Source organism: Asparagus officinalis, chromosome 8 (genome assembly GCF_001876935.1).
Source record: "Asparagus officinalis chromosome 8, Aspof.V1, whole genome shotgun sequence".
Taxonomy (NCBI): Eukaryota; Viridiplantae; Streptophyta; class Magnoliopsida; order Asparagales; family Asparagaceae; genus Asparagus; species Asparagus officinalis.
Window position 1 is genome coordinate 130,116,011 of NC_033801.1, and position 27,614 is coordinate 130,143,624.

Here is a 27,614-nt window from a genome sequence, read left to right on the forward strand (position 1 = left end):
TGAGCCGTCACTTGTATCAGTTATTCCGTTGTAGGATATAATTTTCTGCTAAATGGGTGAGAGCCTATGTGGCATCAGTTACTCATGAAAGATTCAATATATGGAAGCTTGGGGTACTTTCCAAATATACGTTCAGACATTTTTACCGTGTCTCATATCTACGAACTTTCATCCCATGATGGAGAGGGTTTTATAGCAAAGTCTAAAAATACAACCACGAAAAGGGAACCACTCAGCTCGTTTCTCAGAGTTCTTTGCCTTCGCTCTGTAGTGCTTTCTGCTTCCTGTAATCTTCATCAGTGCCAAATAGCCTGAACAAAGAATAGGATATATACTTCAGAATAAGAATCAAAGCAAACGTATGTCTTCAAACCACTAAAAAATATGCCTAAATCATTTTCAACTTCCCTTGTCAAATAGAATAGAATCAAAAGGAAACATAATGGAAACAGGTGTGTGCTGGATTTTTATAGAACATGTCTATAACTGGGGTGCAAATTTTTACGTCCCGAAAGTTTCAAACAAAAAATAGGAACACCAGGTTCCCTTTTATTTTCTCCTCAGGAAGAATATAATCTCATACGCAAAAGTTCGGTTGCATTAGCCTACTATAGTTTTAGGTATCTTTGTTTTTTATTTGGGAGGAAAGTGTCATGGAAAAAGGAAAACCTGCATGCTGGCACAAAGTATCGCACAACCAAGAGAAGCATGCTAAGAATTTATGCCGAAACAAGAAAATATGCTGTTTGATATTTAGTTCTAGGTCAAAAGTGACCCCGAATTTATCCGGTGATGGATATCATCTAATATAAATGACCAACCGAAAACGTGCACAAGGATTACATAAATCTAGATTCAGATAGCTACAGTGTGAGGAATATTGAGAAAAATTCAGAAATACGAATGAAAACAATAGTAGGATATATATATCGTGCAGAAATTTTCAGCCAAGGGTGAGTTGTCGAGATATATAACCAAGCTTCTATGGTAATTTTCAAGGTGAGCTATACAAATCCCTTTTCACCACTAACCTAAACGGCCAGCTCTGTCAATGCCAAGGAAGTATTGGCCAATTAAAGTTCATAATAAATTTTTTGAAAGTTTTTCTTTGAGAAGGATAAGGGCCTTAGCCCAATTTTGTTTCTTGAAAGTTGATGCTGAAAAAGTGGACTGTAGTATTTCCTTCAAACACGTGTTTTATTACACGAACAGAACTTGAGAAGAAATTTGATTAGGCCTTCTACCTTGTGATGAGGAGGATACGAGTCACAAGGAATTTCTCCAAGAAATACCAGAAGGAATTTCCTTATCGATATTACTCAGATGTGGAAAAAGTTCATTAAGAAAAAAGAACTACAATTTTCAGTCATTTCAATGTTCAAAACATCCGAACCAAGGTCACATCAAAATTCCAAATTATGTGTACATCAAAATTCGTGATTTTCATGTGCTATCATTCACGACTTCTATCAATTTTAATTCGTTTTGAAGAAAATCAAATTTATTATGTATATCAAAAATTGCAATTTTCAATCAACAAAAAATTCAATTTTGGTTCATTTCGAATGAAAATAAATTTACTGTGCAAATCAAAATTTTTGATTTTCATTTGTTATAAACTCACGATTTCTTTCACTATTGGTTCGGTGTTGAACAGAATCAAATTTATTATGTATACATCAAAATATGCGATTTCATGGGTATAATCCATGAATTTTCCAGTTTTGGTTCATTTCGAATGAAAATAAAATTTACTGAGTACATCAAAATTCGTGATTTTTATGTGCTATAACTCACAATTTCTGTCAATTTTGGTTCATTCAAACTAAATCAAATTTATTATGTATATATCAAAATTTGCTACTTTCATGGGCATAATCCACGGATTTTCTAGTTTTGGTTCATTTCAAATAGAAATAAATTTACCGAGTATATCAAAATTCATGATTTTTGTGTATTATAACTCACGACTCTGTCAAGGCAAATTATATGTATACAACAATTTTGCAATTCTAATGGGTTATAATCTACGAATTTTTCGATATTAGTTCATTTTGCATGAAAATAAATTTATTATGTGCACATCAAAATCGGTAATAGCAATTTTGGTTACTTCTGAATGAAAGTAAATTTGTGAATGTATACATAATTTTTTTTTGAGTTTTGTAACTATGAACTATGATTTTTTTTCAATTTTGGTTCATTTTGAATGAAAATAAATTGATTTTGTACTTATCAAATATCGCGATTTACATGTTCAATAACCCACGAATTTGATTGTTTTGGTTTGTTTTGAATGAATGTAAATAAATTATGTATAAATTAAAATTCATAATTTTCATGAGCTATAACTCGCAATTGTTGTTAATTTTTGTTCATTTTGAATGAAAGCAAATGTACATTAAAATTAACTATTTTCATGAGCTATTACCCGCGATTTTTATCAAATTTGGTTCATTTAGAATGAAAGTTAATTTATTGTGTACATCAAAATTTACGATTTTCATAGTTCATAACTATGATTTTTAACAATTTTGTTTTGTTTTAAACGAATGTAAATAAATTGTGCACAACAAAATTAATGATTTTCATAAGCTATAACGCACAAATTTTGTCAATTGTATTTTAATTTTGAACAAAAGTAAATTAATTATGTGTACATCAAAATTTATGATTTTTTGTGGGCCATAATTCATGATTTTTGACTATTTTGGTTCGTTTTGAACCAATAAAAATAAGTTGTGCATTACAATTAGCAATTTTCATGAGCTATAGCTTATGATTTTTGTTAATTTTGGTTCGCTTTGGACAAAAATAAATCTATTATGTGTACATCAAAATTCATGATTTTTGTGGGTTATAGGTAATGATTTTTGTCAATTTTAATTCTTTCTGAACATATATAAATTATGTGTACATCAAAATTAGCAATTTTCATGAGCTATACCCACGATTTATGTCAATTTTGGTTCATTTTAAATGAATATTTTTTTAATTGTGTACATAAAATTTGCTATTTTTATGGGACATAATCTATGATTTTTGTTAATTTTCATTCAGTTTCAAATGAATATAAATAAATTATGAGGACATCAAAATACACTATTTTCATAAGCTATAACCCGTGATTTTCGACAATTTTGACTAAATAGATTATGTGTACATAAAAAAATCACAATCATAAGCTATAACCCACGAATTTAGTCAATTTTGGTTTAGTTTGAACAAATGTAAATTAATAATGTATACATCAAAATTCACGATTTTCATGATCCATTACTCATGATTTTTGACAATTTTGGTTCACTTTGAACGAATATAAACAAGTGATGTGTGTATAAAAATCGGTATTTTCATAAGCTATAATCCATGAATTTTGTTAAATTTGGTTCATTTCCAACAATGTAAATTAATTATGTACACGTCAAAATTCACAATTTTTCATGAGCTATAACCCACGATTTTCAACAATTTTGGTTTATTTCGAGTGAAAGTTAATTTATTGTGTACATCAAAAATTGTGATTTTCTTGGCCTATATTCTACAGGTTTTGACAATTTTCTTTTGTTTTTGAAAGAATGTAAATAAACTATGGGTACATCAAAAAATTTACGCTTTTCATAAGCTTAGAATCCACTATTTTGATCAATTTTCGTCCATTTCGAACAAATAAAACTTAGTATGTGTACTACAAAATTTACGAAGTAACTCACAATTTCTATCAATTTTGATCTGTTTAACAAAAGTAAAGTTTATATCTGTACATCAAAATTTGTAATTCTTATGGGTTATAATTTACAATTTATGACAATTCTTGTTTGTTTTACACATGTAAATAAATTAGGTATACACAAAAACTCTAATTTTCATGAGCTATAACCCACGACTTTTGAGAAATTTGATTCCTTTCGAACAAAAGTACATTTGATGTGTACATAAAAAATCGATTTGCATGTGCTATATATTATATAACCTATGATTTTTATCAATTTTGGTTCGTTTCAAATGAAAGTAAATTTATTTTGTGCACATCAAAATTTGCGATTTTTGTGAGCTAAAATCAAGGATTTTTGTCAATTTTTCAAACAAATATAAATTGTGTACATAAAAATTCTTGCTATAATCTATGAATTTTATCAATTTTAGTTCGTTTCGAATGAAAGTTTATTTATTGTGTATATAAAATTGTGATTATTATAAGATATGGCCCAAGACTTTTGACAATTTTTATTCTTTTTTAGACAAGTTTAAATAAATTATGGGAATATCAAAATTTATGATAACCCACTATTTTTGTTAGTTTTCGTTCATTTGAAATGAAGATAAACTTATCATGTGTACTTCAAAACTTGCGATTTCATGAGTTATAACTCACAATTTCTATCAATTTTTATTTTTTCGAACAAAAGCAAATTTTTTGTGTACATCAAAATTCGCAGTTTTCATGGGCTATAATCCATGAATTTTAACAATTCTGATTCATTTTAAATGAATGTAAATAAAGTATGTATATGTCAAAATCGCAATTTTCATGAGCTATCATTAACGAATTTAGTCAATTTTGATTCATTTCAAATGAAAGTAAATTTATTATGCGTACATCAAAATTCTTGATTTTTATGTGTTACAACCCATGATTTTTGTCAATATTGGTTCGTTTCAAATGCAAGTAAACTTATTGTGTTCATCAATATTTGTCATTTCCATGAGCTATAACCCACCACTGTTCCAATATTTGCTCATTTTGAAAAAAATAAATTTATTATGTGTATACTAAAATTAGCAATTTTCATGGGCTATAACACGTGATTCTTAATAATTTTTTATTCATTAAACGAATATAAATAAATTATGTTTACATTAAAAGACGCAATTTTCATGAGCTATAACTCATGACTGCTCCAATATTTGTTCATTTTGCTAAAAATAAATTTATTATGTGCACATCAAAATTTGTGATTCTCATGAACTATAACACATGATTTTTGACAATTTTGTTCATTAAATGAATATAAATATATTATGTGTACATCAGAAGATGCAAATTCATGAGCTATAACCCACACCTGTTTTAATATTTGTTCATTTTGATAAAATTAAATTTATTATGTGCACATAAAAATTTGCGATTTTCATAAGCTATATAGCACATGATACGTGACAATTTTCATTCGTTTTAAACGAATATAAATAAATTATGCATACATCAAAAGTAGCAATTTTTTTGACTTATAACCCAAGAATTTTGTCAATTTTGGTTCATTTTGAATGAAAGTAAGTTTATTAAGCGTACACCAAAATTTACAATTTTTAATCTCTGAATTTTGTCAATTTGTGGTTGTTTCAAATAAAAATAAATTTATTATATATACATGAAAAATTTGTAATTTTCATGGGCTATATAACTAAGGATTTTTGCAATTTATTATATATACATGAAAATTTTGTAATTTGTATTATTCATATTCTACAATCTATGGATTTTGACAACTTTGGTTCATTTTGAGCGAATGTATATAAATTAAATGTATATAATATTCGTGATTTTCCTAAACTATAACTCATAATTTCTATTAAATTTTAATTTTCAGAACTAAAGCAAATTTATTGTGTAAATCCAAATTCACAATTTTAATGAGGAATAACCCACATTTCTCAATCAAAATTGACACGTTTTGAATGAAAGTTAATTATTATATGTACTTAAAGATTTGTGATGATAGGCTATAATCCATGATTTTTGATAATTTTTGTTAGTTTTGAACGAATGTTAATAAATTATGTGGACATCAAAATTCGTGATTTTCATAAGCTATAACACATGAATCTTGTCAATTTTTTTCTTTTCGAGCAAAAGAAAAATAATTATGTGTACATCAAAATTTGTGATTTTTAAATATTATAATCAGTGACCTTTTTGACAATTTTGGGTCGTTTTGAATGAGTCAAAATTTGCGATTTTAATGAGCATTAAGTCCTACAACCCACGAATTTTGTGAATTTTTGGTTAATTTCAAACAAAAGTAAATTTATTATGTGTACACAAAAATTTGCGATTTTCATGCGCTATGCAACCCATGTTCTTTTTGACAATTTTGGTTCATTTTGGCCTAATATGAATACATTATGTACATTAAAGTTAGCATTTTTCATGAGCTATAATTGATGATTTCTGCTAATGTTGGTTCATTCCAAACGAAAGAAAATTTATTATGTGTACATCAAAATTTGCGATTTTCATGGGGGCTATAATCCATTATTTTTGACAATATTGCTTTATTTCAAATGAATGCAAACAAATTATGTATCCATCAAAATTAACGATTTTCATAAGCTATAACTTACAATATCTATCAATTTTCGTTCGTTTCAAAAAAAAATTATTTCGCATAGATCACAATATGGACTTTTCATAAGCTATAATACATGATTTTTGTCAATTTTGGCTCTCGTCGAACAATATAAATTAAATTTGTGTACATCAAAGTTCACAATTTTCATGAGCTATAACTCATGATTTTTGTTAATTTTGGTTCCTTTGAATGGAAGGTTATTTCTTATGTGTACATAAAAATTTTGTGATTTTCATGGGATATAACCTATGAGTTGTGACAGTTTTCATTCGTTTAAGAACGAGTGTAAATAATAGGCACTTTAAAATTCACGATTTTCATTATAACTCCCGAATTTTGTTAATTTTAGTTTGTGTCGAACGAAAGTAAATTTATTATTAGAACACCAAAATTTGCAATTTTAAAGGGCTATAACCCATAATTTTTAAAAATTTTGGTTTCTTTTCAACGAATGTAATTAAATTATGTGCATCAAAATTAGCGATTTTCATGAGTTAGAACTCATGATTTTTGTGAATTTTGGTTCATTTTGAACGAAATTAAATCTATCATGTGCACATTAAAATTTGCAATTTTCATAAGCTATAACAATTTTTTTTTTACATTTTGTTTCACCTAGAATGAAAATAAATTTATTATGTGTACCTTAAAAATCACAATTCTATTGGCTATAACACATAATCTTTGAAAATTTTGCTTCGTTTTCAACTAATTTAAATAAATTATTTGCTTCAAATTTCACAATTTTCATGAGCTATAACTCACAATTTCTATTAATGTTGTTTCTTTTTGAATGAAAATTGGCAATACTCATGAGCACCCACGAACTTTTAAATTTTGGTTCACTTCAAATGAAAATAAATTTATTGTGCACTTCAAAATTTGTGATTTTCATATTCTACAATCTATGGATTTTGACAACTTTGGTTCATTTTGAGCGAATGTAAAAATATTAAATGTATATAATATTCGTGATTTTCCTAAACTATAACTCATGATTTCTATTGAATTTTAATTTAATTTCTATTAAATTTTAATTTCAGAACTAAAGCAAATTTGTTGTGTAAATCCAAATTCACAATTTTAATGAGCAATAACCCACATTTCTCAATCAAAATTGACACGTTTTGAATGTAAGTTAATTATTATATGTACTTAAAGATTTGTGATGATAGGCTATAATCCATGATTTTTGATAATTTTTCTTAGTTTTGAACGAATGTTAATAAATTATGTGGACATCAAAATTCGTGATTTTCATGAGCTATAAGCCATGAAGCTTGTCAATTTTTTTCTTTTCGAGCAAAAGAAAAATAATTATGTGTACATCAAAATTTATGATTTTTAAATGTTATAGTCAGTGACCTTTTTGACAATTTTGGGTCGTTTTGAATGAGTCAGAATTTGCGATTTTAATGAGCGATAAGTCCTACAACCCACAAATTTTGTGAATTTTTGGTTAATTTCAAACAAAAGTAAATTTATTATGTGTACAATAAAATTTGCAATTTTCATGGGCTATAACCCATGTTCTTTTTGACAATTTTTGTTCATTTTGGCCTAATATGAATACATTATGTACATTAAATTTGGTATTTTTTCATGAGCTATAATTGACGATTTCTACTAATGTTGGTTCATTCCAAACGAAAGAAAATTTATTATGTGCACATCAAAATTTGCATTTTCATAGCACACGGATCTTTAAACTGGGTTGATTTCGAATGAAAATAAATTTATTATGTGTTTATTAAAATTCATGATTTTCATGTGATATAACCCATGATATTTTTTATTTTGGTTCATTGAGAAAAAATAAATTTATTATGTGTACATCAAAATCTATAATTTTCATGTGTCATAACCTTTTAGTTTGTTTTGTAAATAAATTTTGTGTACATCAAAATTTGTGATTTTCAGGTATCGAATTTTAATTTAAGCTACCAATATATTTTAAAGAGTTACTAATATATGGAACATTTTGTAGTTCGAGCGGCAGCCATACAAAACTTACCTACCTCGTCTACCACTGATTTGCATGGAGGCACGATATATGGAGAGCCAGAGTTCTTCTCATTTGCTTTGAAATTGTGGAGATGCATGTGTCGGATCGCGTGTTTAGGTAGTTTGGTTTCGTACAACACGCTCCACAATTTATAAAAAGAATAGAGAGAAAGGCATCCAAGGGTGGGCATCAAATTGACTGGGCACTTGTGCATAATCGGTACATTAAGAGATGGATTGAGCGGTATTTGAGTATCGTCGAGTAACTTTATCCTTAAATGGAGGAAACATATTATATAAGATGGTAGTGGGGGATTACCAGAAATGGATAATCATCCAAACCATGCCTCCAGTCGATGAACTCGAGATACGTGCCCAACAAGCAAGATATGTACCAAGGGGTGTAGATGATAGAGAATGAGTAAGTAAATTACGTAATTTCCAGTGTTTTCAATGCGCGAGGCGCAATGCGGGGCGCAAAGTCAGTTTACGCGCACATGCGCAAGGCGCAATGCGAGGCGCGCGCCCGAGCGAAGCGAGGCGCGCGCCCGAGCGAAGCGAGGCGCACTCCAGACCACAAAAACACGTATATGCATTATGCGCAAAGTCATATATTTACACCAAAATACAGTAAAATAGCTACAAAATTCATACATTTACACCAAGTTACAACCTAAATATAGTTAATTTTTTACTGTTAATTTAACTACACTAAAATAGTTACAGTAATTCATATAACAAATTGACAGTGTTAAAATATTATGCTATAATTATTTTTTTTATTGTGAAAATAGCTACAGTAAAACAAGAAAAAGGACCGCCACCCACTACCTACTTAATAGCTACAGTAAAACAAGAAAAAAAAGGACCGCTACCCACTTCCCACTTAATTTATCTACAGGAAAAAGAAGGCTGGGGAAAAAACAAAGAAAAAAACAAAGATTCAAGGGGAGCGACAGAAAAAACAAATAAAAAACGAAAGCTGGAAGCCTGGAAACGAACCTTCTCGTTGAGGAGGAAAAAAAAAAGCTGGACAACGAAGAAAAAGCAAAGAGGAAGGAAAAAAGAAAAAAAAAATGGGAAAAATAATAACTAACCTTGCGCTGCCGATCTTCGTCGTCTTCGTGCCGCCCGTCGTCGTCTTGGTGGCCGATCGCTGTCATCTTCGCGGGCGATCGCCATCGTCTTCGTGACCTCCCGTTGGATAACTTCTCCGATTTTGAGGAAGCAGGCAACTTTTGGAGGAGAGGTAAGTGGATCGACAGAACCAGCTTGATTTAGTTCTCTCTGTGTTTCTTTTTCCCTTTTTGATTTCGGGTTTTAAGTGTGGGAAGTGGGTTTATACCCGAACCCTATTTGCTTGCGGTTCTGGGAATGAAGCGATCGCTCTGCGCTTAGCGTCAGGCGCTGCGGGGCGCTCCCCAGGCGCGCGCCCGACGCAAGCGTAGCGCCCCGCACCTGATGCGGGGCGCTATGCTATTGCGCCGAAGCGCCTCGCGCCCGAGGCGCGCGCCCCAAATCGCCCTTAAAAACACTGGTAATTTCAAATAGTTTTTCATCCATTTTTAGTTTTCAATCCCTTATTAGCTTTTAGTTGCTTATATATATCTTTTTACGTAATTGCAGATAGACGCTATAGATGAGATATAGGGGATTGCAAATGAGGGTATAGCTACCGCCAGAGGAGATTCAATACATGTATTAGTATTGCAGCGGATAGTGCGCAGGGTTCTTAAAGTTTTTCATCGAACTCCTGAGGATCAACATGTCGGTCGCGAGCAGATGGCGCGTGAGGGTATATGTATGCCGACAAAGACAAGGTGAATCTTGCGCACATGACAAAGAAGCTGGTCCGTCATAGCCCCCACACGCAACCTGAGAACGAACACGTACAAGCTCAAATTGAAGGAGGACGCCGGCGATCTGAGCGGGTATGAAAAAGGAGACAACGGGGGAGGGACGGACTTTTAGGTTGTATGTGATAGTTTATTATTTTTTCTGTTTAGACTCTATTTGTAACTAAATATGCTTGATACATTTAGATTTGTTGGGAGTATTGTGGCGTATGGATATGTATATGAGGTATCTATTGTGTTGTGATTTGGTTTATTGGATTTGTTGGGAGGATTTCTTAAAATTTATAACTTATTGTGTTTTGATTTGGTTTATTGGATTATACTGTTTAGCAATATATATAAGGTGTTTAGCAATGTATATGAGGTGGATTTATATTTTTTGTGCATATGATGCATTGTACATACGCAGGGTATAAATTGGGTGTGATCTGTGCATGTTTTGTGCAGGTTTTGGGCTGCCCAGCAAATCCACAGAACCACTAGTCCCGTGGATTTGCCGGGCAACTGAGACCAAACTCTCTGTAAAAACTACGGGACAGATAGTCCTGTGGTGTTTACAGATATTTTGGTCTCAGCTGCCACAAATCCACAAGACTAGTAGTCCTGTAAATTTGTTGGGCAGCAAGACCAAAGTCTCCTGTAAAGCCCACGGGCCTACTAGTCCCATGGGTTTTGTAATAGTAAAAATAATGAAACAGAAAATCCATAAGTCTATTAGTCCCGTGGATTTTCTGTGCTTAGTTTAACGGCCAATTAGCTGCCACTAAATGTTAGGTATCATGTTTATGAGCCTACTATCTAATCTAGTTTGATGATTAACAAACAATTCATAACAATGTTTGTCGAGTGTTTACAGTTGATTGTTAGGTATCCTACACAAAGATACTACGTTAGAGGTTGGATGGACTTACGCTTTCACGAACACATTCAAAGGAGGTTGGTGGAAATTAGAATGAAGCCGTCGTAATTCAAGCCAAAGATATTATCGCTTCATCCCCACAACCAAGACGAGCTTAATGAAGATTTTTATCTTGGGTATAGTTTTGTAGGTTAGGTGTTTACTTTGTGTGATAATACTTTAAGCTTAATTTTATACACACACGTATTTCTCATTTTTATCAAAATATATGCATTTTTGAGAAAATAATGTATTCTTGGTTTATGGACTTAATAATCCTAGTTCACATCTTTTCCTAAACCTATAAATCCATTTAAAAGATTTCATAACTTGGTTTAAGTCATAGTGTCAAAATCAAGTGTTTAAACGAACATGTATTTTTGAGTTTTTACAAAATGATGAGTTTTTACAAACGGAAAATAATATTTCAAAAGTTTTTTTGTAACATATTCATTTTCATGTTTATAAACATTTTTCCAAATTTTATATTTCTTAGAATTTATTTGCTAATTTTTAAAGGGGTTCAAAATTTAAATTTACTGTTCATAAAATTCCATGTGCACGTTATTAGTCGACTGATGAGGATCATCAGTCGATCGAAGAAGTGCACTGGAAAAGCAGAAAGTTTCTGCTCAGTCGACTGATGAACCATCAGTCGACCGAAACAGGCCATCAGTCGACTAATGATTTCATCAGTCGATCAGTCGACCGATGAAGGATGAACAACCTCCAACGATCAGCTCATCAGTCGACTGAACAGTTCCATCAGTCGACTGATGACATTGTAACGGCTAGCTTTTTTAGCTTTGTTGATTTTTCGGATTTTTGTCTTTTTCCTTGGTTTTTTTTGATTTTTGGGCTTTGTTTTGTGATCCTATAAATACCCCCTCAGTCTCAACATTTGGGGTTAACCAAGAAGTGTTTTAATCAAGTTTACAAGTTTGTTTAAGTGTGTTTTATGTCTATTTTCAAGTGTGTTTATGTGAAGAGAGTTTCACAAGAGGAGAACATTTCATTTCTTTTTGAGCTTCAATCTCACATCTCCATCACTCTTGTTTGCAGAGAAATTTTGCTAAACTCAATCTCTAGCTTTATATATGTTTATTGTTGATTATCATTTTTAAGCTCGATTATAAATTGAGTTTACATTTCATTTTACTCATTGATTGCACACACAACCTATTGAGCTTTTAGTATTTTATATTAAGTATAATTTGGGTTGTGACGAGTGATTTGAGTGTAGGCTTAATTTCGTTCTCATCCTTGTTAGATAACAGACCATTGTATTTGTGCCTTAATTGTTGAGAACACATTATAATACACAAGGACACTTAGAGAAGTGGTTGGTGAGAGACGGGATTAATTCCAAGAGGAGTGGCGTCGGTAGTAAATCCTAGGGAGAGGTCGTAACTCCAAGTACTTGAGGAAGTTGACATGGGCTAGGCCAACACTTAGAGAAGTATGTTATGTGATTGCAATTATGAGAGTTGTAAAAGTTTTCAGTGAACTTGGAAAACCGATTGTGTAGTAGTATTTTGAGATAGTGGAGATTCTCCTCGAGGGTGAGGAGCGGAGACGTAGGTCGTAGGTCGACCGAACTCCGTGATCATTTGGCTTGTGCTTGCGTTTGTGTATTTGCGCTCTCTTTTATTCTTGTGTTTATGTTTTTTCGCCTATTGTTTAGTTGTATATCCTTGCATATATCACTTGTGTATATCTATATTGCTAGGATAATTATTAATTAGTTTTAATTTGTCATTAATATCGGATTAGATTAGCAATTATCCTATTCACCTCCCTAGAATAATTTCACTAAATACGTAGGACTAGTAGTCCCATGTGTTTCAAAATTCAAATTCAACAAAACCGATCTCTTTTTGGCCAACCTTGGTGAGCTGGCCAAAAAGAGGTCGGTTTTGCTAAATATTTAGTAAAATATTTAGTAAAACGGTCGATTTTGCTAAATATTTTTCAAAACCGTCCATTTCAAAATTTTCACCTCTTAAATTAGCTTCGTTTTGAATGAAAATAAATATATTTTCTGCACATCAAAATTCAAAATTTTCATGAGCTATATCACCTACGAATTTTTCAATTTTGGTGCATTATGAATGAAGAAAAATTATTATGTCATCAAAATGTGACTTATATGTTCTATTATCCATGAATTTTGACAATATTGGTTCGTTTTGAACGAATGCAAATAAGTTATGTGTACTATTTTGTGCACATCAAAATTCAAAATTTTCATGAGCTATATCACCTACGAATTTTTTAATTTTGGTGCATTATGAATAAAAAAATTATTATGTGTACATCAAAATTTGTGACTTTTATGTTCTATTATCCATGAATTTTGACAATAATGGTTCGTTTTGAACGAATGCAAATAAGTTATGTGTACATTAAAATTCGCAATTTTTATGAGCTATATAACTCATGATTTTTGTTATTTTTTGTTCATTTTGAATGAAAGCAAATTTATTGTGTACATTAAAATTAGCAATATTCATGAGCTATAACCCATAATTTTTATCAAATTTTGTTCATATCGAACAAATGTTGTATTATTATGTGCGTAAAACTTAGTGATTTCCATGGGCTATGTCCCATGATTTTTTACAATTTTGTTTAGTTTTGAACGAATGTTTATAATAGTGTATATCAAAATTCACAATTTTCATGAGCTAACTCATAAATTTTGTCAATTTTTGTTCATCTCGAAGAAAAGTAATTTCTATGTGTACATCAAAATTTGCGATTTTCATGGGCTATAACCCATGATTTTTAAAAATTAATTGTTTTGAACAAACGTATATAAACTGTGTACATCAAAATTCGTGATTTTCAGAGCTATTACACACCACTTCTGTTAATTTTAGTTTGTTTTGAACAAAAGTAAAATTTGTGATAGTAATGGGCTATTATCTACAATTTTTATCAACTTAGGTTCTTTTTGAACAAATATAATTAATCATGAGTACATCAAAATTCACAATTTTCATGAACTATAACACATGATTTTTGCCAAATTTAGTCTATTTTGAATGAAAGTTTATTTATTGTGTAAATCTTTGCGATTATCATGGGATTACCCATGACTTTTCACAATTTTCATTGGTTTTTAACTATAAATAAATTTTGAGCCCATCAAAGTCTGTGATTTTCATAAACTAACCCATGAGTTTTAAAACTTTTGGCACATTTCGATTGAGTAAATTAATTGTACATCAAAACTTGCGACTTTCATAGGCTATAATACACGAATTTTGTCAATTTTGGGTCGTCTCAAATGAAAGTAAATTTATTGTGTGCATCAAAATATGCAAATTTTATGAGCTATATAACCCACAAATATTGTCACATTTTGCTCATTTCGAACAAAAGTAAATTAATTACGTGCACATCAAAATTAACGATTTTCATGAACTATAGTTCATTATTTTTTATAATTTTAGTTTATTTCGAATGAATGTAAACGAATTACGTGTACATCAAAATTAAAGATTTTTATGAGCTATAAATTTGTAATTTTTGGTAGTTTCGAACAAAAGCAAATTTTTGTGTACATCAAAATTAGGATTTTTGTGCACATTAAAATTCAAAATTTTCATTAGCTATAGCTCACGTTTTTTGTCAACTTTGGTTCATTTCAAATGAATGTTTATGTATCATGCGTAGATAAAAATTTGTGATTTTCATGGGATATAACCTATGATTTTTAACAATTTCTTTTCGCTTTTGAACGAATGTAAATAAGTTATGGGTATTTCAAAATTCACGATTTTTATGAGCTATAATTCATGAATTTTGTTAACTTTAGTTCATTTCGAACAAAAGTAAACTTATTAAGTGTACATTAAAATTTGCGACTTTCATGGACTATAATCCATGAATTTTGTCAATTTGGGTCATTTCAAATGAAAATAAATTTATTATGTGCATATCAAAATTTGTAATTTTCATAGACTAGCTTAGGATGTTTGTAATTTTGCCGTGTTCTGAAAGAAAGTAAATAAATTGTGTACAACAAAATTCACAATTCACAATTTTCATGAAACATAATCTAGGATTTTTTACATATTTTGTTCATTTTGAAAGAAAGTAAATTATTTATGTGTAGATCAATATTCGCTATTTTCATGAGCTATATTGAACAATTGTGACAATATTCGCTATTTTCATCCATTATTTTCATGAGCTATGTGTAGATCAATATTCGCTATTTTCATCCATTATTTTTGATAATTTTGGTTTATTCCAAAAAATTGTAACAATTTTTTTGTACACAAAATTCACAACTTTCATGAGCTATAACCCAAGAAGTTTCTTACATTTTGTTCATTTCGACGAGTAAACTGGTTTATGTGTATATCAAAATTTGCAAATTCATGGGCTATAATTTATTATTTTGACAATTTTAGTTTCTTTTGAAAGAAAGAAAACAAATTATCTTGATCAAAATTAACGATTTTCATGAGCTGAAACTTAACTTCCATCAATTTTGGTCCAACTCGAACAAAAGCAAATTTATTGCCTATATAAAAAAAACCACATTTTCATAGCTATAACCCACAAAATTTTCAATTTAGGTTTATTTCGAATGGAAAATAAATTTATTTTGTATACATTAAAATTTCAAATGGAAAATAAAGTTATTACGTATACATCAAAATTCATGATTTTCATATGCCATAACCTACGATTTTTGTCAAGTTTGGTTAGTTTTGAGCAAAAGAAAATTTCTTAGGTGTACATTAAAATTTGCAATTTTTATGAGTTATAAGCCACGGTTTTAACAAGTTTGGTTCATTTCGAATGAAAATAATTATGCGTAAATCAAAATTTATCATTTTCATGTGCAATAACGCATGATGCTCATGTTGAACAAATGTAAAAAAATTGTATACATCAAAATTCGCGAATTTATGAACTATTTTTCGCGATTTCTGATAATTTTGCTTCTCTTTGAATGAAAACAAATTTATTATGTATACATCAAAATCTGCAATATTGATGAGCTATATAACCCATGAATTTTTCAATTTTGGTTCATTTTAAATGAAAGTAAATTTATTATGCCTACATCAAAAATTTACAATTTTCATGTTCTCTAATCTATAATTTTTGACAAATTTGAATCATTTTGAACGAATTTATATAAATTATATGTAAATCAAAATTAGCGATTTTCAAAGCTATATAACTCATGACTTTTGTCATTTTTGGTTCATTTAGGACAAAAGTAAATTTATTGTGTTCATCAAAATTTATGATTGTCATGGGCTATAATCTACGATTTTTGTCAATTTTAGTTCTTTTCGAACAAATATAATTATTTATAAGTACATCAAAATTTGTGATTTTCACGAGTTGACTCAATTTTTGGTTCTTTTTGGACAAATATAATTATTTATGAATACATCAAAATTTTTTATTTTTCACTAGTTGACTCAATTTTTGTCAATTTTTGTTCTTTTTGGACAAATATAGTTATTCATGAGTACATCACAATTCGTGATTTTCATGAGCTATAACACATTGTCAATTTTGGTTCTTTCGAATGAATGTTTATTTATTATGTGCACATCTTTGCGATTTTCATGGGATACCCACGACTTTTGACGATTTCATTTGTTTTTGAACAAATGCAAACAAATTATAGGTACATCAAAATTTGTGATTTTCATGAGCCCTAACCTATGATTTTTTACAATATTAATTCATTTTGACTAAATGTAAATAAATTATGTGTACAATAAAATCCGCACATTTCATAAGCTACAACCTATGATTTTTTTCATTTTTTATGTTAATTAAATTAATTATATGTACACTAAAATTTATGATTTTTTATCTAACTCATGATTTTTGACAATTTTGATTCATTTTGAATGAATTTAAATCACTTTTGTGCACATCAAAAATAGTAATTTTCTTGAGCTATAACTCACTAGGCACATTTAGGATGAAATCTCATGGTGTATGTTATTTGCTGATGAGAAAGTGTTAGTTGACGAAACTAAAAGAGGTATAATTTCTAAAGTAGAAAGGTAAAGACAAGCTCTTAAATCTAAATGTTTTAGAATCAATAGAACAAACACATAATATATGGAGTGCATTTTTAGTAGAAAAGAGCCTATAGTATATATTGATGGTCAAGAAATATCTAAAAGTAATCATTTTCGCTTTAGATCAATCATACGCATGATAGTGAGGTTAAGTTCATCGAATCAAATCGAAATATTCAGAAATGGAGTGCTTCGGAAGTCTTATGTAATTGTAGAATACCAATGAAACTAAAGTAAAAACTTTATAGGATGGTTATGAGACCAGTAATGTTTTATGGGTCAGAGTGTTGGGCAATCAAAAAGTAACATGTGCAAAAAATGAGTGCAACAGAAATGAGAATGTTGCGATGGTCTTATGGGTATACACTAAAAAATAGGATATAAGAGATGAGTGTATTCATAGTAAATTAGAGGTTGCTTCTATTGAAGATAAAATGAGAAAGAATCAACTAAGATGGTTTGGTCATGTACAACGGAAACTTCTTAGTGCACCGGTTAGGAAAAGTGAGTGTTATGGTTAATAGGATTATGGGACTAAGAGATCCAGAGGTAAGACCTGAAAGAATATAGTTAGAAGCAATTAAAAAGGATATGATTATGCTTAATTTAATAGAGATGCCTCATAATAGAATGGAATGGAAGAATATGACTCATGTACCCAACCCCAAACATTTGGGATAAAGCCTTTGATGTTATTGTTGCTTGAGCTATAACCCACTAACTTTTTAAATTTTTGTCTGTTTCGAACGAAAACAAATTTGTTATATGTATATCAAAATTCACAATTTTCATGAGCTAACCCACAATTTTTTAATTTTGGTTTATTTCGAATGAAAACAAATTTTTTACGAGTAATAAAAATTCGTGATTTTCATGTGCTATGATACATGATTTTCGTTGCTTTTGTTTGTTTTGAACAAAACTAAAAAAATTATGTATACATCAAACTCGCGATTTTCATGAGCTATAACCCACGAATTTTATCATTTTGGTTCGTTTCGAACGAAAGTGAATTTATTTTGTGTCCATCAAAATTTTGCGATTTTCATGAGCTATAACCCACGATTTTATTATTTTTGGTCCAGCTCGAATAAAAATAAATTTAATTTCATAGGCTATAATTCATAATTTTTGACAATTTTTATTTTTCACGGACGAATATAAATTATGTGAATATCAAAATTTTGTGTACATCAAAATTTTGTAATTTTCATGAGCTATAACCCACGATTTTTTCTTTTTGGTTCACCTCGAATAAAAATAAAATTATTATGTGTACATAAATATTTGCGATTTTCATAGGCTATAATCCATAATTTTTGTCAATTTTTATTTTTTGTGAACGAATATAAATTATGTGAATATCAAAATTCACAACTTTCATGAGGTAAAACACATGATTTCAGTAAATTTTTTAGTTCTTTTGGAATGACAGTTTATTTATTATGTGCATATAAAATTTGTGATTTTCTTGGGATATAATCCACGACTTTTAACAATTTGCATTTGTTTTTTAACAAATGTAAATAAATTGTGGGGCACATCAAAATTTGTGATTTTCATGAGCTATAACCCATGATTCTTGAGTATTTTGGTTTGGTTGAAAGGAAATTTATTTATTACGTGTACATCAAAATTTGCAATTTTTATTGCAAATAACCCATGAAATTTGACAATTTTTATTTTTTTGAACGAGTATAAATAAATTATGAATACATGAAATTTTGTGATTTTCATGAAATCTATGATTATTGATAATTTTGTTTGTTTTGGACGAATGCAAATAAATTATGTGTACATCAAAATTCATGACTTTCATTAGCTATAACTCGTGAACTATGTCATTTTTTGTTCACTTTGAACGAAAGTAAATAACCCATGATTTTTTTACAATTTTGGTTCATTTTGAACGAATGCAAGTAACTTGTCTGCATAAAAAATAACAAATTTCATGAGCTATAACTTACTACTTTTCTCAATTTTAATTCAAAATGAACGAAAGCAAATTTATTATGTACACATCCAAATTCATGATTTTCGTGAGCTATATAACCCATGAATATCCCAAATTTTAAAATACACATAATAAATCGTCATCATGTTGAAACCGACAAAAATAGAGAAAAATCATGGGTAGCCTATGTAAATTGCTAATTTTGAAATACGCCAAATAATTTCCATTTGGTGAAAACAAATGAAAATTGATAGAAATCATGGGTCACCGACGATAATCACGAGTTTTAAAGCACGCATAATTAATTGTCATCGGGTCAAAAAGGACGAAAATATACAAAAATCATGCGTTGTAGCCCATGAAAATAGCGAATTTTGAAGTACGCATAATAAGTTGTCATTGGGTGGAAATAAACAAAAAAAACAAAAATTATAGGTTATAGTTCACGAAAATCATGAATTTTGAAGGAAAAAAGAAGTTAAACTATCATTCGGTCGAAATGAACGAGCATTGACAAGAATGATCGTTATAACCTTTGAAAATTGGGAGTACATATAGTAAATTGTCATCATGTCAAAACCAACAAAAATAAACAAAAATTATGGGTATAGCCCATGTAGATTGTTAATTTTGAAGTACATCATATAATTTCCATTAGGTGGAAACAAATGAAAATGAACAGAAATCGTGGGTTATAACCCATAAAAATCTCGAATTTCGAACTACTCATAATTGATTGCTATTGGGTCGAAACGGAGGAAAATGTACATTATCTGTGAGTTATATAGTCAATATAAACTATGAATTTTATTGAAAGAAGCATACCCCCAACATAGAGATGTTAGGAAGAAGCATACCTTATGACCCACATCATCAAAAGAGTAACATTTGTGCATTAGATGTTAGGAAGCATAACCAAACATAGAGATTTTATTCAAATGCTTCTAACTAACAAATTAACCTACCTACGAAGTTCAAGCATTTTATATGATGCTTAGGAAGTATGCAGATCTACAGTTACCACAGAGACCTTTAAAATGAGTTTTAATGGCTCTGAAGAGCATGTTTAGCAACCTACTTATTTTAAATTTTATCTGTGTTTTTACCAATAAGGATCCAAAATCATGTTTGGTAAAGTTTACTTATTTACTTATTTTTAGCTTACAAGTACGAAAATATGAAGTTGAGATTTCCCAACTTATTTTTTTGGAACTTAGAAGGACACTCACTTATTGATGTTAACAGACTATTTTGCCCTCTAATAAAGTAAGAAAAAGTAACTTATAGGGTTTCATAAATAAGTATTAGCCAAACATGCCCCAAGTCCTGTTACTTAGTATTATGACTTTAGATTTTTCCTGCCAATGAGAAGGTTCAAAGTTTCATAACTAATCAAGGACTTGGGAGCAGAAGGTTCAAAGAAGCAGGCTAGTGCACATGAACTGTGCTCTGCTCCTGCTGAGAAACTTGATCCTGAACATCTCCATAAGATCCTACCACAGGTATGTCTCAGTCTCTAAAGTAGCTGTTTCAAACCCCCTCAAACCTTCCATGTTTCAAATTTGCCTGTAACATAACTTTGCCATTTCTCTAGAGAAAAGTACCACTAAACGGTGGATTGTAATATCGTGAATGCTTTTAACATACTAACATAAGAAACGGTCATATTCCACTATTCTTTATCAAAACATATGAACTAGTGATGTGCAAAACTTGTCATGCTAACAATGGATTCTTCACAAGTTACAACTACAAATTAAAGATTATCAATAAACAGATGATATCAAATATATTTAAAAGAAAACTAGATTCTTACCAGTCCATGTAGATAAAAGTTGATGCATAATTTCCAGACTTGGTATAAAGCACGCGGTGATGGAAATCATGAAATTCAGCCCTATCAAAACAAAAAAAAAATATTACGTACCAATTTCTGAATGTATGCAACAAAGGAATTTCCCACAAAGAAAATGCAGTTGGAACTCACCCACCATACAAAGGTAAGAAGTTTGCAGGGCTCCAAGGGAAGTGGTAACCACTGTGAGCCTCAACAGTTTCCAAGACTCTCACTGACATCCATAGCCACAGAGTGAATAGATGAGGTCCTGTAATGGCAGGACCAATGATGGTGGCAAAGCCAAGGAACAATATCTCAGCAGGATGAGCATACTCAGAAGTCAATCCAAATGGAGTAGCATATCTGCATATTGTTTATCATATAGAGATGCAACATAAAACCCTTGGATTGAAATAAGTAATGGAAGTTTCTTACTCATGATGAACACTGTGGACATGCTTGTATAACCATTTTGTATGCAGCACCCTATGCCCCCAGTAGAATATGAAATCCTCTATGATGAAATAGAAAACTATCTGAGATACGATAACACTCCTACAAAAGAAGATTTCAATGACGCTTCAAATACAGAGCAAGGAAAACCAAAACAAAAAAGCTGCTTTCTCTTGGGTTCACTTCTCCATAACCATTTACCATGCAACCTTTACATTCTTTTCCCATCCTAGCCATATTGTCAACAACATTTAAAATGATTTCAATTTTCCAGCAAAAATAAAGTGGATTTGATTAAAATTTTGGATAGATGATGTATGATAAATTTATAACATAGACGCTACTACACATGCTATCACATGCATCGCGTAAATCAAAAATCCTGTTCATGAAGGGAAACTGAGAATACCAGTGAGGCAATGGAAGACTGCTTTTCAAGCCCATGTATCTGAAGGCAGGGTAGGAAAGAAACATAACAGGTAAATTCACACAGAGATGGAAAAGGATTAGACGAAATATGCATCTTTCCTGAGCAGCTGGGGTGTTACTCTTTTTCTGCAGTAGGAAAAATCGCACCTAATGAGATATTGTTCACGCAGAACCATATAAACAAAAGACACACATGAGATAATTATGATGTAATAAAGGAACATACACGGATGCTTAACTGAAAAAGGGAACACAAAAGTGAATATATGTGCTTTCAGAAGTTGGTTATTTAGTTGGTCAGCAGCAGTGAGAGGTAAACTATCATAAAATTATAGACATATAGATAAACTCGTTTGGTTCATGCAGTTCCCAATGGTCTAAGAAGTTTCCCTTACAATAGAATAGCACATCATGCCTATGTCTGGAGTTACTACAAATACTAAAAATTAATATTGCAAAGTAACGTTGGAGCAATTAGTCACCATAAACAGTATATAATATTCAAGGGACAAAGATTACTAGAAAACTACTGAGTTTAGATTAAAAAATCACATTAAATAACCATAGAAAGTTTTAAATTTTAATGTCACACAAAGAAAACATCAACTGTCAATAAAGGCATCACTAAAGAAAAATGGCTGAACATACACAGGTGAAACTTAAGAACCATGCTTGATGGGGAACTGGTAGCAGAGATCTATTCAGGAGACTAATTTGGATAAATTAAAAAAAAACATTGAAATTGCACTCTTCATTTAAGAATAAAAAAATACAAATGCTGGCTTCACACCCGGGGACTTCACATGCCAGCAACTCACATGCCTAATACTAGCTGCAACACATTCAGGGTTTCTCATAAATTCTTTTCTCTCACCCTCCAAGAATGAAGAAATACATCTTTTATAGGAATAAAACAAATCTAATTCTAGCTAATAGATAACATCAAATAACACACCCTAACAAAATAACAAATCCAACCCAACCAATAGTTGCATGGAACGCAATTCATTCCGCTTCACGGGATGGGTACAGAAGCGTAGTACACCAGTCATTAGGAATCGGGTATGCGGGGTAGACTTAGATGGTACGCTAGGGAACATGGTACGTATTAGGTTCGGTTCTTAAATATAGGAATCAAAGGTTTTGCAATAGTCAAATTTAAGAAATATGCTAGTTGGTATCGGTAACGGAAAAGAACCTTGAGTATGTTACAATTAAAGTATGCAAGAATTATTTGCTTAATTTTTCACCTTTTTTTGTTGTTTATTCTATTGAAAAAGAGTTATTGTTTGTCAAAATTTTAACTAGTTTGAATTCTAAATTGAATCGCTAGAATTGGTGAATCGCGTTGTATTCATCATGAATCCGGAACGATTTAACCCGGGGACGCGGTTCACTATAGTGTCCCGCGTTCCCGACTTCCATGATCAAACCTAAACAACAAACCTAATCCTAACTAGATATCAACTAAATGAAAATCAAGTCCCTAAAAGAAATAACCCTAATTAAAATCTCCATCAAATCTTTTGCAAGATAAAGTCCAGGATCTATCCTGCATCAAATCTCCTGCGATTGAAGAAACTCGACCTCAAGTTTAAACTTTGAAATTATTAGACTTTTAATTGTTGCATTGTTGATGTCAAAGCTGCAACAATGAATCTCATCAGCTCTAATAACAAATGATGAGGAATGGATGGAAGAGATATGCCCAATAGATTTATTTGGATACAAAATAAAAAAATAAAAATTGAAATTGCACTCTTCATTTAAAAATAAAAAAATACGAATGTGGGTTTACCCAAGCACTTCATATGCCGGCAACTCACATATCTAATACTAGCTGCAATTGACTTGCAAGGTTTCTCACAAACATTTTTCTCCCCAAAAATGAAGAAAGACAACCCCTTTTATAGAAATAAAATAAAATCTAATCAAAATAGGTAACATCAAATAACACACCCTAACAAAATAACAAATTCAATTCAACCTAAACAACAAACTCGATCCCAAGTAGATCTTAAGTAGATCTCAACTAAAGGAAAAAAAATCAAATCGTTAAAAGAAATAAAATTAAAATCATCATCAAATCTTTTGCAAGATTAAGTTTAGGATCTGTCCTGCATCAATGCTCGAGCATGTAAATAATGTATCAGTTGTCAAAAGGAGAGTAAAGAAAAGTGGCTGCAAGAATCAAAGGGGGGAATAAAAAACCTAACTTGTATGCACATTGACATATTGAGAAAGTAGAAAACTTAACTAGTATTGCACAATGATGAGTCTGAACCCAGTTTCGGTTCCCATATCATATATGCAAATTGTGGATTAGTTTTAGAAGGTTTCAGAAGCTTCTGCCTTACTTTCAGCAAAGAGGAGTATAACACTTCATGCATGTGTTTAGAAACTTAGAAACACATTGCTCAAATTACTACAATTAATTTTGTAAAGTATTATTGCAGCTAATAATTTCACAGGGATTATTTACAATTTTAGGGGAGTTGCAATTATCAGATGACTGCTGATATTTGACTTGTAACTTACCTTAAATGAGTAAACAATGCAATATCACACAAAGAAAAAAGTAATTCCAAGTGAAATCATTACCCAAAATAATGTGGCTATAACATAGGAACACAATACAAGAACCATGCTTAAACATCCAACATAATGCACCAATTGTAGACAAGAATGTACAAGGATCATCAGAAAGATACATGAAAAGATAATAAAAAATATAACTACTGTTGCATATTGAGCCAGGTCTGAATTCTGAGATTCAAGAGTTCAGGGAGGCTCTCTATCTGAGTTCCTGTTTCAGATTTTCGCTAAATGGGGCGTGTATGGATATCAGTATGTGGACTGCACACTAGAGGTAACACACATATCCACGAGTTTAGAATTGTGTGTAATAACTTTTCGTGCTTGTATGATGCGTGCATGCAATAACATTTCACATATGTTTTTAGAATATCAGGAACATGCGAGTTACTACAATGACCAAAAATCATATTGCAACGACGCAAAGTAATGTTACATTAATTTTATGGAAGTTTAACTTACCTAACCAAATAGAGGAGCGGTTAATATCAAAGAAACTAGTGACCGTAATTTTAAACAATTACCTAAGTGACATGAAACATTATAAATTAGGATGCCAACCGTAAACTGTTGAATTCAGAAAATAAAATCATATGGTAACTAAAAGGGATTACATGCCAAAATCCCATTTTACTTGAGATGAGATCTAGAACAACAGAATTAAATTTCTGTAGGTCTAAACACCTATAACTAAAAGGGATTACATGCCAAAATCCCATTTTACTCGAGATGAGATCTAAAACAACAGAATTACATTTCTGTAGGTCTAAACACTTACTTAAGTGTGTTAGTTCTTAAAAAGAATGGGATAGGCCTCAATCTGTACCTCATCTTAACCACATTATTCTGAGCCAGGCTCGTTGTCAAAATTTTAGAAAGGAAAGTGGAATACAGCAAAGGGCAGGGACAAGTGCTGGGGAGAAAGCAGCATGATATGGTGCAATGTTCAGGCACATTGTGCAAGCACTTCTAGTTCCCTCTCTCCCTATCTCCTCTCTATTTTCTTCATTTCTCTCTTTTTACCCATGTGGAAGGATTCTCTGTTAAGGGTTTATGTAGATTTGGAAATTAGATTAATGGCACCACAAAATAGTATCCTTCACAACATACAAATGCTTGCATACGTAGACTAATAGATGAAACACCAAAAGGTAACTGCCATAAGATAGCCACATAAATTATCAACCTTAAGGCTTGTAAGCCATTGAGACTACATCTGAGAGAGAACGTGAATTATCCTATAGATAAACAACATCAGCACAATATCATTACAAATTTGGGATACATTAGATAATATCATGTTCCACGCAGATCTATGAATTAATAAGGTAATGGAGTAGTTTAATAAAGCTGAGATTCTGAAAAGCAAACCTGAATTTTGTATTTGCTGAAAAGTCCTAATCTCTCGAAGAATACAGATGGAAGTCCGGACAAGAAAAACACACTTTCATGGATTATGAAGGAGCCCAGGGTAGCCAATTGAAAATCACTGAAATTATTTATTAAGTCCTGCAGGAGCAACAAAAAAAAGGACCAGTTTAGAACTAAAAGGCAGATTGACAATATTTTTCTAGTTGACATAGTAAAAAGGGGAGACCCAAAACTTCAGTGAAATTGTTCCTGAAGTTATAGATATGTTTAAATCTGGTCTTAGGGGTGGAAGTCAGCCAACCAATTAGCAAGCTTACAGATAGCGAAGTCTTTGGATCCCCAGTTATTACTTGCTTATATCTATATAACTACTCAGTCAAGCAACAGGTCATAGGCATTACAAAATATTCATAATAAAAAAAAATATAAAAACTTGAAATCTCAAGAACCTGTTAATCATACAACAGCAACAACTAGACAAACGCCTGAATAGGCCAAATAAACTAATAGGAAAAACAGCAACCAAACCTTAAGCAATGATCAACATGTATCTAAGTAAAGAAGATAAAACAGGAAGTTGTTGTTATGTGAGGTTAGTAGAAAGTTGTAACAGCAGGCAAGGTCAAAGCTCTAGACCCAAAAATCAAGCAAGATTTAAAATTAAAAAAAAAAGTTGCACGAAAATTTTTTGCATCATCTATTCTGGAGGTCGACATCACAGATGAAAATTATGAAGAGATTCCAGTTATGAAGTGATTGTTTGCGCTAAGATTGTCTGAATACACATAACTTCCAAATGGAGTGTCTCCACTCACCCTACCCATGCCCAACCCCAAAGGACCCAAACAATCACCAATCACCATATCAATGATTGTAGAAACTACAGTATACACTGGTCTATCTTTAGAAAAAAACAAAACAATTTCTAAGCCCTATATCATAATGAATTGTCAGTTAACTTTACAACACCAACATCATCATCAACAACAAAGCCTGTTTCCTAAAAAAATTTTTGGCATCAGCTACATGAATCCTATACCTTCAATAAGCTCTATCAGGGATCTTTATACCAACTTATTTTTGGTAATTCTTTAGTCCTCTTTTCCTCTTTTTAGCTATATCTCGATTACATCTCCTAATCGATGCATTTGCTGAATTGCTGGTCCTCGTCGTGTTCCTCTCCAGTTTTATGCTCAATAAAACTCTAGTCTCCTTCGAATGCACTCAACAATTGTACTAAATTTGCCTTGGATGATCTTGCGTCCCCCGCAAAACATCAATCAACATAAATAAATAGGTCGCGTAAACTATTCACTCGATTCCAACATCAGCGTTAAATAATGCCCTAGTACAATACCATTGGCTATAAAATCAAAATTACAGGAAGCAAATGAAGAGTAAAACAAGGAAAAATCATCGGCAGGAATTCGTCAAGCTACAAAATCGATAGCAGGATCTAAAACATCTGCATGATATATAAACTACAAGGATTTCGGTAGAAAAATATATATGAAAAATAATTAAAAAAAAGCGCTAAATTAGAAGAAGACAAATCCTAGGATTTTCCTTGACGATTGAGAGAATGTAGCAGCGCCAAGGCGAGCAAGACGATGATACCTGCCATCCAGATTCGAGAAGGGAAGCCATTGCTCGATCGCGATAACTTTTGGATGAGGATTAGAGATTTAACAGAGGTTCTAGTGTTTTCTTTTTTCTTTTTTCCCTCCCTCTTTTCTTTTTTGAGGAGGAGGAGATTACGAGGTTTTTAAAAGTGGAAAAATAAAAAAATAAAA

At 31.1% G+C, this 27,614-nt stretch overlaps 1 protein-coding gene across 1 annotated transcript; it reads right to left on the minus strand.

Moving 5' to 3' along the window:
• Positions 1-27,614, minus strand: LOC109822179 (methylsterol monooxygenase 2-2-like). Its single transcript, XM_020388341.1, has 7 exons — positions 27,439-27,614; positions 25,822-25,959; positions 21,836-21,981; positions 21,409-21,528; positions 21,124-21,336; positions 20,953-21,033; positions 1-311 (listed from the first exon to the last, which is right to left on the minus strand). Exons 1-7 carry the CDS (start codon positions 27,466-27,468, stop codon positions 245-247), a joined length of 795 nt encoding a protein of 264 aa, XP_020243930.1. The 5' UTR covers positions 27,469-27,614; the 3' UTR covers positions 1-244.

Excerpts from the sequence above, each read along its gene's own strand:
- LOC109822179 (XM_020388341.1), bottom strand. The coding sequence starts at position 27,468 with ATGGCTTCCCTTCTCGAATCTGGATGGCAG. Across the intron at positions 21,982-25,821 it reads TCAGCAAATACAAAATTCAG|AAAAAGAGTAACACCCCAGC; the intron begins GTTTGCTTTTCA and ends TTCCTACTGCAG. Across the intron at positions 312-20,952 it reads ACTTTTATCTACATGGACTG|GCTATTTGGCACTGATGAAG; the intron begins GTAAGAATCTAG and ends TTCTTTGTTCAG.